The sequence below is a fragment of the Mytilus galloprovincialis genome, chromosome 7 (assembly GCF_965363235.1).
Source record: "Mytilus galloprovincialis chromosome 7, xbMytGall1.hap1.1, whole genome shotgun sequence".
NCBI lineage: Eukaryota > Metazoa > Mollusca > Bivalvia > Mytilida > Mytilidae > Mytilus > Mytilus galloprovincialis.
This window is the reverse complement of record NC_134844.1, coordinates 30,962,090-30,976,237: the sequence shown is the minus strand read 5'-3', so window position 1 is coordinate 30,976,237 and position 14,148 is coordinate 30,962,090. Positions and strand designations below refer to the sequence as shown.

General features: G+C 31.9%; 1 protein-coding gene across 1 annotated transcript in view; it reads left to right on the top strand.

The window, feature by feature from the left end:
• Positions 1 to 10,485, top strand: part of LOC143082753 (uncharacterized) — a 63,229-nt gene extending 52,744 nt beyond the window's left edge. The window contains exons 36-46 of the mRNA XM_076258594.1: positions 871 to 996; positions 3,496 to 3,634; positions 4,069 to 4,216; positions 4,469 to 4,672; positions 5,048 to 5,254; positions 5,702 to 6,484; positions 7,484 to 7,696; positions 7,945 to 8,040; positions 8,578 to 8,909; positions 9,259 to 9,469; positions 10,197 to 10,485. Coding sequence (XP_076114709.1) covers positions 871 to 996; positions 3,496 to 3,634; positions 4,069 to 4,216; positions 4,469 to 4,672; positions 5,048 to 5,254; positions 5,702 to 6,484; positions 7,484 to 7,696; positions 7,945 to 8,040; positions 8,578 to 8,909; positions 9,259 to 9,469; positions 10,197 to 10,483 — 2,746 coding nt within the window. The 3' untranslated portion in view covers positions 10,484 to 10,485. The remainder of the gene's footprint in view (positions 1 to 870; positions 997 to 3,495; positions 3,635 to 4,068; positions 4,217 to 4,468; positions 4,673 to 5,047; positions 5,255 to 5,701; positions 6,485 to 7,483; positions 7,697 to 7,944; positions 8,041 to 8,577; positions 8,910 to 9,258; positions 9,470 to 10,196) is intronic.
• The last annotated feature ends 3,663 nt before the right edge of the window (positions 10,486 to 14,148 follow it).

The window sequence follows — 14,148 nt, the reverse complement described above, 5'->3', positions numbered from 1 at the left end:
TTGTGGATGTACGGCGGGACGGCGGGCGGGCGGGCGGCAACCAAATGTTGTCCGTGCATTTACTAATGACCTGTTCAACCAAAGCTTTTAAAATTTTAATATGTTGTTACTGACAACAAAATGAAGGTCAAGTTCAAGAATGACGATTTTGACTTTTACCGTTCAGGAGTTACGGTTCTTGAAAGATAAAAAAAATGGCGTTTCCATTCATGTTGTTGCATTTACTCATTCAACCTAAGCTCTTTTAAATTTTAATATGTTGATACTGATGACAAAATGGAGGTCAAATTTGATATTGACGATTTTCTATTTCACCGTTCATCAGTTATGGTTCTTGTGATATTGCCAGGACACAAATAAATGTTAATAAATCCGGTTTGTTGTCGTTGTGACAGCCTCTTGTTTATGTCTTTTTCGGTAGGATGTAATGACATCGAACATTTAATATTTGAAATGTCATTTCATCGAAATCTATCATACAACTGAGTACAAGCCAGTGTTCTTCTGTAGAAAGTGCAAAAACGTTAATACTTATAGAATAAAGTAATCTGAATATATGTATAATTCAAAGTAAGAAAAGCCGATATTGAGGAAATAGAATGGAAAATTCATAGAAATGGTGAAAATTGTTAATAAACACTTTCTAATCAAGTTTACGATAAAGACTTATAAAAATACCAATTAGATATTGATGTCGATATTCAAAATCTTCTCGTCATTTGAACTGTAAATGTAAATCAAACCTAATTTTAACCTTACCTTAATGATACTTTCATCGTTTATAGGTAACAATTGAAATGTTGCTCATTTTTATTAAATTAACGAAAGGTTAACTAAAAAGGTTAATCACTTACAAAATTGTTTTTCAAGGTACGAATGGAGTGTAGGACTATCTACAAATGATGAACCAGAAGGTGTATTTGACAATGATAACGATGTCATTTGGAGGCAGGCTGGGCAAACAAATCAAGCGTTTCTAAGTATTGAAAGAGGCAAGTTTATACATTTGTTCATTATCTTAGTTGTAATGACGTTTAAAATTACAAATGGCAAAAAACACGATTAATTTGTACTTTTACTAGACACATGATTTATATAGATATAGGAAGATGTGGTATGAATGCCAATGAGACAACTCTCCATCCAAGTAACAATTCATGAAAGTAAACCATTATAGGTCAAGGTACGGCCTTCAACACGGAGCCTTGGCTCACACCGAACAGCAAGCTATAAAGGGCCCAAAAAAATACTAGTATAAAACCATTCAAACGGGAAAACCAATGGTCTAATCTATATAAAAATGAGAAACGAGAAACACGTTTGACTACATAAACAGACGACAACTACTGTACATCAGATTCCTGACTTAAGACAGGTGTAAACATTTGTAGCGGGATTACTTGTATCTCTACATTTAAAATAACGCATTAATCAATATATAAAACAGAAAATAAACGGAATCGCTAGATCTCCAATCGGATAAAGACTTGGAGATGACCATCTCATGCTCTGCATGTTCCTTCCAGGCTTAACATAATATTAGCGGTACTTGTCTGTCAAAGAGTTGAAAATGACAAATCATCTGGTTTTAATTTCAAACTGATGGAACATTCTTTCCCAGTTGGAGTACTATATTTTTATATACGTCTGTTATTGATTGATTGATTGATTGATTGATTGATTGATTGATTGATTGATTGATTGATTGATTGATTGATTGACTTATTGATTGGTGAAATCTAAATATTAACGGATACAATCTCTGTCGTGTCATATCAATTGAAATTTGTAAAAGATTTAGGCTTGGGCAGATTTTACTTTTTTACTCAAGAATGGTAAATTACAACCTAGAGCAAGAAATCTCATTCGCCATTAGAAAAATAGAATGAATATTCTCTGTTAAAAATAGAACACAGATATGCCGGTGTTAAAAAGTCGTACATCGATTTAGAGAAAACAAATCCTGGTTACAAATCAAAATCGAGGGCAACACATTAACTATAAAAGTAAAACAAAGGACCGTTAGGAACACCGAAGTGCAACAAAAACAAAGGACCACTAGTAACACCGAAGTGCAACAAAAACAAACGTCAACACACATAGAAACGAACTATTTGATAACAACTGTCCCATTACTGACTTGGCACAGGACATTGTTAGAAAATAATGTTGGGTTGACCCTGTATTAATGGCTAGTCTAACCTCCTGCTTTATGAAAGTTATATTATCGTTTAAATAACAACTCTACAACATGCAAACCGCATAAAAACAACGAACACATTATATCAACTACAAACTTCACATGATATCAAAAACAGTGACGTGCTTACGTAACTAACATGTAATCGCGAACTTTAACAATGATTTTTACAATAATCGTCCAAACAATTTTCAGGACAATGATGTTATAGAAAGGTAATTTTATAATTATTTGGACTACAAACGAAAAGACATAACGTATTATCCAACTGAAACCATAATAGAAACATCAAAAGAAATACGTGAATGTTGGTTGTACAAAATACCGAGACACGTCGTGTATAAATGCAAATTCACACTCGGTGTAAAAATCATATTCGGGAATTTGACAAGGATGGTATTGAAAGACAGTTTTATAATTATTTGGACAACAATTGGACAACAAAAACGATAAGACATAAAACATGATTCAACCGAAACCATAAAAATCATCCAAAATAAATACATGAATGTAAGATGTACAATATACCGAGACATATCGTAATGCAATGCTAATTCACACTCGGGAAAACAGTCATATTCGGGAATAGGTTATGTTCTACGATAACAGTATGTAATCTAAAATGTGAGTACTAGTAAATGTTTTGATAAAGTTGAAAATGTTGTTGATTATGAAATTCTTCCAAATCGGTTCATTTCATGAAATATGCCATATGATTGGCGATGTGTGTAAATGACATATGCTCACAGTATTGACTGTATTGATCATGAATAAATTAAATGGCTCAAACCCATAGCATTGAACATCTTTATTATTCCTCTATGCAATGTTATTCATATGAAAACTTGTCGTTTTTGACAAGGTGCACTAGTTTACACGATGTATTTTCATTCGCTACTTTTGATTAAAAGAAGGTGCATTTATAGCAGTAAATACTTTGTCTAAGGTCTTGCTCCTATACCGTTACGTGTTTTCTTATCACAGTCTCAAATTTATGTGAAAAAAAAAATATGTTAACATTTTTTTCTTAATTATAAGCTTTATTATATTGCAATATTTTTTTAAAGCATTATCAACTGTCATATCTAGGTCGTCCATATTGAGAATCGACAAGAGATGCTAAAAAGTAATATAACAAAAATACCGTACTCCAAGAAAAAATTCAAATGACCAAATCAATAGCTCAAATAAATCAAACGAATTATCAATTCTAGCTGTGTAATTGTTTTTTTTTAATTAAAAACCACACGAAACATTTAATATCTTATTTCTTTTTCTATTCTACATGTAGGCAGAAAACCACTGAGGGAATTTATCGCCTACTCATTTTTTGTTCGAGCATGGTTTAGTGATAATACTTATGCAGTATTCAAAACAAATGGAGTGACTATTTTGTCGGCACCATTAGCTATATCTAAATTAAAAGGATCTACAGTAAGTTGATAAGTTAACGTAGAGCCATTTTCATTAGTGTTATGTGGTCTGATTTTTTTTTAAAGTTTGCGAAACGGGACCAAATAAACACTTGCAGACGACAGTTTACTAGTATGAGACACATTTATAATAAAAATGGCAGGTTATGCATTCATAGCAGGAGCTGTTAATTCTGTACACCAGCTGTTCTCGTGCCTTTTAAAGTTGATGCGAGTTTTTGTTTTTTCGTTTGTGAGATTTGAATTTGAATTGACTACTGTTCTTAATTCTTAACGGGTCTCATTTCAAATACCACTAAAACAGGATATGTGTTTTCAACATTGTTCTCTGAATAATTTAGACAGTATGAAATTGTGCATGAAAAGCCGGATGTTAAGTGAATTAAAATGTAAATGTCGACTAACAATAAGTAATTATATTGTTTATACTTTGAGGTATGTGAACAAAGACCTGGACATTGGAAGAAGGATATTGATTTCATAAGACCAGGATTTCCTTTTGCAATCAAGTGGAGCAATATTTTCATTGACGCAGATGACATAATTGAACGATTTAACATTTATCTCAGTACATTTCCAGGCGGTAAATACCAGAATCAAATTTTACAAATATTAAAATGAAATTATTGTGTACTTCACTAAAGTTCCTTTCGTAAATGTTTTTTAATCCACTTTTCGATGCATATCATATTTCATAACACATAAATGCTATTAGAACGTTGAGTATTTACATTAACTTTTCTAATAATATGTTGGTGTATTTTTTAAAAGCTGGTTTTCGAAAGTTTATTAGGAATATTAAATATTCATTGACATTTTACATATTTTCTTTTAGGATATGACGAGCATATAGCTAACATAGATTTACCTGGGACAGTTACATCATACAATGTCAGTCGTATACCTCTAACACCGGGCATTGTTTTCTATAGTAATGTTGTAGCTTACAGCTTTTCAGGGATACATTCAACAGCAACATCTGATGGGATAACAGTTGACATTGTACCGCCATCAGCAGGGAGTGTAAAGGATGGAACAGGTTATATGATAAGAAGCATATTCATTTTTTTATATCAAGATATGTGTTGATGCCATGCCATCTTAACATGAATAAAAAAAAAACATTTATTATTGATTCTAAGAAGACTAGGTGTAATTCTTTGTAAATCAATATTTTGATATGTCAAATAAGTCATATTTCTTCATAACTAAACCATAAATTTATCAAAATACTTGAATCAATGTTTTTGTTGCATCCATAGGGAATAGTTGACCCTTAATGGCTTTATTTTGCAAACAGTTACCACTTTCTCAAAGAAAGAGGTATGATGTTCGAAGTATAGGGACGTTTGTTATAAGAGTATACATATATATGTAATAATAGACCAACGATTGCCATTGTCTATTTGAAAAGGTATCTATGACTGTGATTATCAAGACGATCCTCAAGTCATAAGCGCATCGTGGCATGGTTTTTCTGACTTAGATTCCGTCATTACGCATTATATGTGGTGTGTACAGACGATTTCAGAGCTTACTGTATGTAACATCAGAGCCTGGGAAAATGTTGGTATCCAGACCTCTGTATCTCGAAAATTGAATGGTACTTCTCTTTCATCAGGTATATTAAATAATAACTGGATTTTTTTTAATAAAGTTGCTGCTATGATATAAAGTACAAAAAAGTCACCGACATATACTGATTGCTAGTTTTTTTTTTATATGAGATGAGTTATTATCACAATTTGACATATCTTGAAAATAAAGTAAAAACGATTCAAAATGGAAAAAAAATGTTGCAAAGCATAAGTATTATTTAGAATGCCTGTACCAAGTCTTGATTATAACCGTCGGTTTCGATTCGTTTGATACATTAGAGCTTTTGATTTTCCCTTGATAAAGGACTTTTCATTTTGAATATTCTTAGGTATTTTTCCTATTATACCGATTGGGTGTAGGTAGCACCAACATTTTGTACAGACTGTTATATAACTTTGTCTTATGAGTCGACTTGCACAAAGGTATTTTGTTGTGACTTGACTCTTTTGGTGACTGGTTGTTATTTTAGGAATGAAAATTCAGAGTTTAGTATATGCAGTGGATATTGTTGGACATGAGTCTGAAACGGTAAAGTCAAATGGTGTAATCGTTGACATAACTCAGCCCATTCCAGTTGAAATGATACATTTGGACACCAATCTTGCTTCAAATCCATCTTTTGAGCTTTTAAAAGGAAATTACGTGCTTTTGGAGAATGTTACAGATTATAGCAGCTTTTGTGTTATGACTGAATACGTTCAAATACTTAATTGGACAAAGGAGTCTGATTCCTGTGTAACGATGTTGAAATCAAACAGAAATATTGCTTTTGATGGACGATCGTTTGTATTTCTAAACGGCGTGATATCTCAGAAGGTGTCAAGTCTTGAGGAAGATCACCTGTATCGTATTACATTTGTTACATCACATCCTTATATGGAAGGGACAGATGGTGCCAATAAAGAAGGATTCGTTCAAATTGGAAATGAACGACATGTATTTTTGGTTTATACAAAGCAGGACAGACATACAGCACAAACTTATGATATTCCTTGGCATCACCATACTTTTTATTTTAGAACAGTCTTAAAAAATATGACAATTAGTTTAGGAAGTTTATTTGGAAATACAGGACTTTATTTTGATGATGTAAAAATTCAAAGGATGAACAAGCTAAAAACGGACAGCAATCAAACATTTGGTAAACATATATTTAACCATATTGTAACGATTCATCAATGGTCATCAGTTCATGCCTCGTGGCATTTCGTGGACCCAGAAAGCCCCATTGTTGAGTACACGTGGGCCATAGGTAAGTTTATATACTTTATTTATATTTCTTTAAAAAAAAAAAAAGAAATAAAAAAGAAATACTAGTAAAACGCATTTGTGAATTTAAAACAGGTCTTTAAGTTCAATTATACATGTAACTTACATCCATTTTATTAGCAAACACGTATTACAAAAATACAGAACTTCAATTGGAATTAAGGGGCAGTCCATAATTTTTGTCACGGATAGCTTAACACGTCCTGGGGGAGATGCATTCATATCAACATCAAACATGCTCCAAATCAGTAGGACTAAAATAAATGATAGCTGTAAATTCCTATGGATACAAATGAAAATAATAGGCATTAACAACCTTTATGTAGGTTCATTCTACCGACCTACAGATGTAGATGACACGGAATACCTTGCTCATTTTCACATTAGCTTTTTGAGAATACCAGGAGCATATGTATGGCTTGGAGCCGATATGGAACCAGATTTTTATAAATCACAGGTCGGAGTGAGTCTAGACGTTGAAGCATCTTTGGTATAAATCTTCAAAATAAGTCAAGTATAATTTTGATCTTCTTTTCACGTTTATCAATCAAAACATCTTGTTACATATTTGGTATGTGGGTTGCAATTTTTTTTTTCTAGATTAACGCTTCAATGACGCTCATATCATTTTAGTTGGATGACTAAATTAATCAATAAGGTGAAGGTTGTTGAAAGATAAATTTCAAAAGGATGTGTTAAGTACGACTAAGATCATCCATCATCTATGTCTGTTGTTGATAAATCTTAGTCGCCACAGTTACTTGACAAAACAGTCTGATATGTAAAACGATAATGAACATGTATTATTGAGTGCTGAAAAATATGAATTACCGAAAAAAAAATAAGGCATTTCATTTTTAGACAAGAGAAGAACTGCACATAAAATTGAGAATGAAAATGGAGATTGTGTCAAAGAGACAACAACCCGACCTAAGAGCAGAAACAGTCAAATGTATGCTAAACATATCACCTTCTATTTCAGGATATACAGAAGGAAGTACAGAGGTTCAAGGTTTTCAAAGTGTTGGTCTCAGCAACTTTGCATATAACTACAATGTATCTTTACCTCATACATCAACGATACACGTAACTGTTATAGCTACGAACGCTGCTGGTTTAATGACAAAGATACACGCAGCAAGTCTTCTTGTAGATAAAACTCCACCGGAAATAACATATGTAAATGATGGTATAGGTAAATTTTAATGTTCTTAAAATATTGCTAAAATTAAATTGTTCGCAAAAGCAATGTTGTGTTTACGTATATTTAAGAATAGACGTGTTTATAGTTATAAGCATTAGCTTATTAATAATTCATTTGTATTTATTTAAAATTAATAAGATATTTTTTGCCTGGTTATATAAATGGTTATAGGAATTACAGATTGCAAATAATTCCCAAATTGATTTCTTAACCTCATCAAAGCTTTTTGTATTTTTAAGGTGAAGATATAGATGCACAGTCAGAATCTGAAATATCTGCTAATTGGGAAGTAGACGATTTAGAATCGGGATTAGAATCCTGCGAATTTTCAGTTGGTAAGTTCTTTATCACAAGGTTAACACACCAGCGCTTTCGTCTATCTTTTGAAAAAATTGCATATTGTCAGAAAGCAACACAAATTAAGATGTAAATGACTGGATATCTATGTTTTCAATTAAGGGTTTATCACGTTTCCTTTGATATTTGAAACAACATAGTGTAGTGAGCACTCAAAAAAGAGATCCTGAGTGTTCGAGTGTTGGAATAATATACACAACATTGGACTACATTTGAAATTCATTGTCAATTTACTGTAGCATTTGTGTATGCGAGTGTACAAATTTGCTCTGTTTGGAACGACTGTCAGTCAAACATGTGCTCGAGATCTGCAAAATCACTGCCATTCATCATGAATAAAAACAGAATTATGAACGATAAAAAAAAATATCGTAAAGCTTAGAAGTATTACTAATTTTAATCTGATGGTCAGGAGGATGCCATCTGCCAACAAGCCATTACATTTGTCGGGTAAATTGAATCTTTTATGTCAAACTAATCGAAAAAAAAACTTCTCTTATCTTTCTTTTTTCCAGGCTACCAGTTATACGGCAATGAACTTCAAACATTTCAGAAAATACCTGTTGAATTAAGACTATTGTCGAAAGTGTTTCCCTACGATCTCTTGTTTATGCGGAGAATATATGTAACCATTAGATGTAAAAATAAGGCTGGACTGCAGTCATCTCTATCAACTGATGGAGTTATTGTATCTAATCTTCCTCCAGTCAGTGCTAGCGCTCAAGTGAATATCCTCCCTCTGTCAAATACGGAATATATGGCTTATAATGGATATCAAAAGAATAAACATACAATGAGAATTAAATGGTCAGGTTTTAATGACATAGTTGGTCTGGACTCTTATCTGGTTAGTTCATATTGATGATCATACAATTGATTTAAATGTAATATGTAGTACAAAATGTATGTTTAATATTCGTTTTTGTTTTGTTGGTTTTTGCATTAAGAATGTCTTGTTTATTGTTAACGTTAATTCCATGAAGTCGAAATTAGCAAGTCTCAAAGTTCCTTTCTATGTCCATTTATGTGCTCCCTATAGCATATCAGATACTAGTGGTTTAATATTTTTTTTTGGTCAATCAAATTACTGTAAACGGGTCATTTGAGTCGGATTCAAGCAAAAATTCAAAAATGCAAAAATTCAAAAATTCAAAAATTCAAAAATAAACGCAAAAACAACTAAAATTTAATTTCAGGTTTCATTTAAAATGGACAATGAGGGAGACGCTATAATCACACGGTCAATAACAGCTGAAAAACAAGATATTACATACTTAGTGTTGACTGGACTTGACCTGAAGGACGGGAACTACACTGTTGCGGTTCAAGCCATTAATAAAATGTATATCCGAAGTGACCAAGTTAAAGCATCTATTACTATTTCGTCATTGCAGCCTAAGGTGAAAAGTAAGTAGATTACTAATAATTGTTTAAATCCATTCTGTTGAAAGAATCTTGCATTTGATTGATTGATGCAAAAATAATCTTTTTTCAATATGAGTTAAATCTATGGTTCATGACATTTGCTAAAATACTTTGTCAAGTAGTACTTTATCATACGAACACCAAAAGTAATCCTATATAAAGATAATTAAGAACATAACTTTTGACAGGTAAATCCCATAATCATCTAAATCGAATCTGGTCTGCAATACATAGTTCATGACATATTGATACAATAACAAAATATTAACAAGTGTTAATCATCCAAAAATCAAGAAAATCTACATTTTTAAATGCAAATTACATTAAAATCAAAATTGACTTGCATGCTATGGCTCGTGACTTGGTGGATCAACTTCAAACAAGTTGATCAAACCTTAATTGGATTATTACCCTCAAATCAAAAGTGTCTGAAGGTCAAATGTGCAAATGGGCATGTGGATCACTATAATATAAATATTTGAATAATCCGCTTACATCGTCAAATCATATTCTATTCAAACTGAAGTATGATGGTCTATAAACTGAAACCAGATAATGACTTCAGCCTAATTTTTGTTTACAGAAATAAATATGTTATCGGTGAGAAAATTGGACATGAGATAGTTCATATTAAAATCGTGGTAATATATTGATGTGAATTTGTGTATATCCTTATGTCTTTATAATTGAGGTTGGGTTTTATTGGTAGGTTCCTCAATTTTACATGTCTCTATTAATAATCGTACAGTACAGATATCATGGAAAGATTTGTTTTCTGAAGATAAAGACATATTTTACGAGGTTTCTGCAGGAACTTTTGTTGGTAGTGCTGATATAATACAGTGGCAAGAAACTAAAAATACATTTATTACATTTTTCATTCCACCGAGAATCAAATCAATTAAAGGTTTAACAAGTTGCATAACTGTTCGCGGGATTTATGCTAATGGAATGTTTAATGTTGTCAATCATAGAATAAATTTAAGTAATATTTGAAATAGCTATTCTTTATTATTGTAATTCGGAAATTACCATTATAAAAAAGTTACCAAAGTCATTTAAATCTGGTATGTTAAGGTATAGATACATGTAGTAGAATATAATATAGTGAGGAATGTGTGATGTTTAAAACGAAATGAGAATAAGTGTGTACACTAGAATAAAGTTGGTTACACTTATGAATTTATAGTTTCATTGAACTTAATATACCTTGTCTAAAAGCAATAAATCCCTTTTCAACCTTTGTATGGTTCCAATTATCCAATAATCCAAAATGATCAGAAATCAGATCAGTAGACCTTAAAATGGAATTTGTGAGTATTTATTGCAGAATCATTACATTAGAAAAAAAATTACAAAAATACTGAACTCCAGGGAAAATTAAAAATGGAAAGTCCCTAATCAAATGGCAAATTCAAAAGCTCGAAACACATCAAACGAATGTATAACGACTGTCATATTCCTGACTTGGTACAGGCATTTTCTTATGTAGAAATGGTGGACCAAACCTGGTTTTATAGCTAGCTTAACCTCTCACGTGTATGACCGTCACATTAAATTCCATTATATTGACAACGATGTGCGAACAAAACAAATAGAAATAATAGATTAAAATGTCAAACAATAGGGTACAGCAGTCAACACTGGTTATAATCTTAATCACTATAAAAAAATATGTAACAAAGAAGCACAAAAAGGCATATAGACAAAGCACATTAGCAAAAATTAGACAGCGATGCAAAAATGTACCATAGCACAATAACACAATGAACGGATGTATAAGTACAGAGCCACGGCATATGTATCAAAGAAACAGAAAAAGGTATATAGACAAAGCACATTAGTAAAAATGAAAGACAAGAATACAAAAATTATCTTAGAACAATAACACAATGACGGGATGTATAAGTACAGAGTCACGTCTAATGGATATCACAAAAAACAGACTAAACATTAAAATTTCTATTCATTAGGACAAATAAAAGAATACTTTAAGACGTTATTAAGATGACAAACAACGTCAGTACCCATAATATATACTTCAAGACCATGATGTATTAATTGTGGTCAATGTGATACCAACCCTGCATGACAGTTACGTTCAGATAGTTGACCTTTTGCTTAAAGTACTAGTATCTGAGAAAAAAATATTAACAAAAATATCAAACTCCAAGGAAAACGCAAAAATAGGGAAAGTCTGACAAAATCAAACGTTTGAATATATCACAAAACGGAACGAATGAAAAATAAATGTCATATATCTGACTTGGTAAAGGCATTTTTCGATTCAAAACCAGGAAGGCCCAACGAACTTTGTAAATAAGGTCAATGTCGAATAAACCTTTACAGACAAACATGTTTACATAATTCCATAATACTATTATACACCAAACATAGAAGACCTGTCGCTTAAAGTATTTTAGAAACGGTGTTGACATATGACATGAGATCAGAGTCAGATCGAAATTAAAAATAATTATATTTAAGACTTATTCTACACGATCTGCAAACACTTGATGATGATTCTACATACCAAATTAAAGTATCATACAATTACTCATAAGCGAAAACATGGTATCAAACTACATTTGTATTTTTAAGCAATCGCTGAACTCTTAAGAAAATAAAGCATATCTGCATACATTTTCTTCTACCTTATGAAATATAAAGCTTCATACAAATAGTTTACTCTGCCGATGCCAACCCCATTTCTCGCAATACGACAAAAAATATAACTTTCTTGCACTTTTTGAAAGTTAGTTCTATCTCCTCAATATCAGTGCATAAGAATAGTCCACGTCTCCATCATTCATGCTCACTATATATCAAATAGAGTAGACCTTGCCCAGAGAAAGCGGTATGATAATGGAAACTTAACTTTGATCCATGATAAAAGAGCAAGGTCATGTGACTCATGTCAATCTTATTTATTCCGATAAGGTGTAACACCACTAATTCGGGCCCGGCCAGAAAGCACATACCAGAAAGTAGTACATATTTAACACAAAATAGTTCCTACGCATGAGTGTAACTTTCAAAATATGTAGAATATTTAGGTATTGTTGGTATCAAATGAAAGATTAAGGACTGGTGAGCATTGTAGAACACTTTTGACTTTTAATTTTGAATATTAGAAAAACTGCATCAAATTTTAAAAAGAGGGTACATTTTGTCTGTTTGTCAGATCTGATGTACCTGTTTTGGTACATCCTAATTTCCGGGAACCAGTTCTTTCTTATATGCAATTATGTTGATTTTTTCAGTACAAGACACCATAAAGTGTTGCTTTGAAATGGAATAATTGCCACTTTATTTGAACTTAAAACAAAAGAGGTGTGCTTGCTTGAAATGGAGGAATTTAACATAGAAAGCAATGGGACCATGAATTAGTGGTGTACTTCCATAACTGAATGTTGACCCAAGTTGAGTTAGTAAGTGAACCATTAAAATGCCATACGGATACAAAGGATAAGAGGCCGTCAAAATACAAAATATATGAACGTATAGTTCTTCCATTTTCTTTTATATAAAGCTCAACAGAATAAGAGAATTCGTCAAAGTAAATTTGAGGTATTGTACAAATTGTTTAATAACGGACAGACGGATTAGTGGATATCCTCTTATATATGTAAGCGAACAAGGAACCATTATATAACCACAAAAAAGAGGCTGTCAGAGTGACAACAAACTGGGTTTTCCTGCAGAGGTCAAACCATGGACAGTTGAGCAAGTACGGACACTACATATAAGCTTTAAACAGCTCCTTCGATTGAATATTTGCACATCATAGGTTTGTGACACAAAATGAATGAGGTCAAAGAACTGAAATATTTGAAATTGGACATTTAGTTACCTATTATGATCCATTATTCAAAATCACTCAATACATGGTAAGATTCAGCATTTAATAGAACCCCATACATTTAATTTTTGCTGATGATGCCCACGGGAACCAATAGTTCAAAAGCAGAGGTATCGACCCATTGCTGTAAACATTTTAACACGTTTAAAATCTGATATTCATGGTGAAACATGTTAAGAATTCTGGATTGTCTGCAGTCAAAATCCTTGAATGCTTTACTGAATACGTTGTTGTTATGAATTCTTACTATACACCTGGAAAAAAAGTATTGCAACACTTCCTTTGAAAACAATGCAAAATGACATGATTGTAGAATAAGTATAATCTGGCTTCTGCTAAATACTTTTGATCTGTTAAAGATTTAAAATAGAATTTATGGTATTAACTAACTTTTCATCTTATATTAATGCTACATGGTTATGACACAAGAGCTGCACTGAAATAGTTTTTTTGCGCTTTTCACAAAAAATACAAATTTTGCAGGACTTATTTTTTTCCAATATTGGTTCTGCAACAAATAGATGTTTTTGCATACAACTCATTCAGAAATTTTTGAATGTAACTTAATAACACAAGTTCAATTTTAAACCATAAACGGATCAAAAGTATTTGGTAAAACCCAAATTATACACATTCTACAATTGTTATCAATGGAAGTGTTGCAATACTTTTTTCCAGGTGTATATACATGATTTTGTGAAGGTTATATAGACCTTGCCAGACATACATGCACAATCATTCTACTCAACAAACATAGTAGACCTTTACTTAGTTACTGGTGTGATCACAAAAACAATCT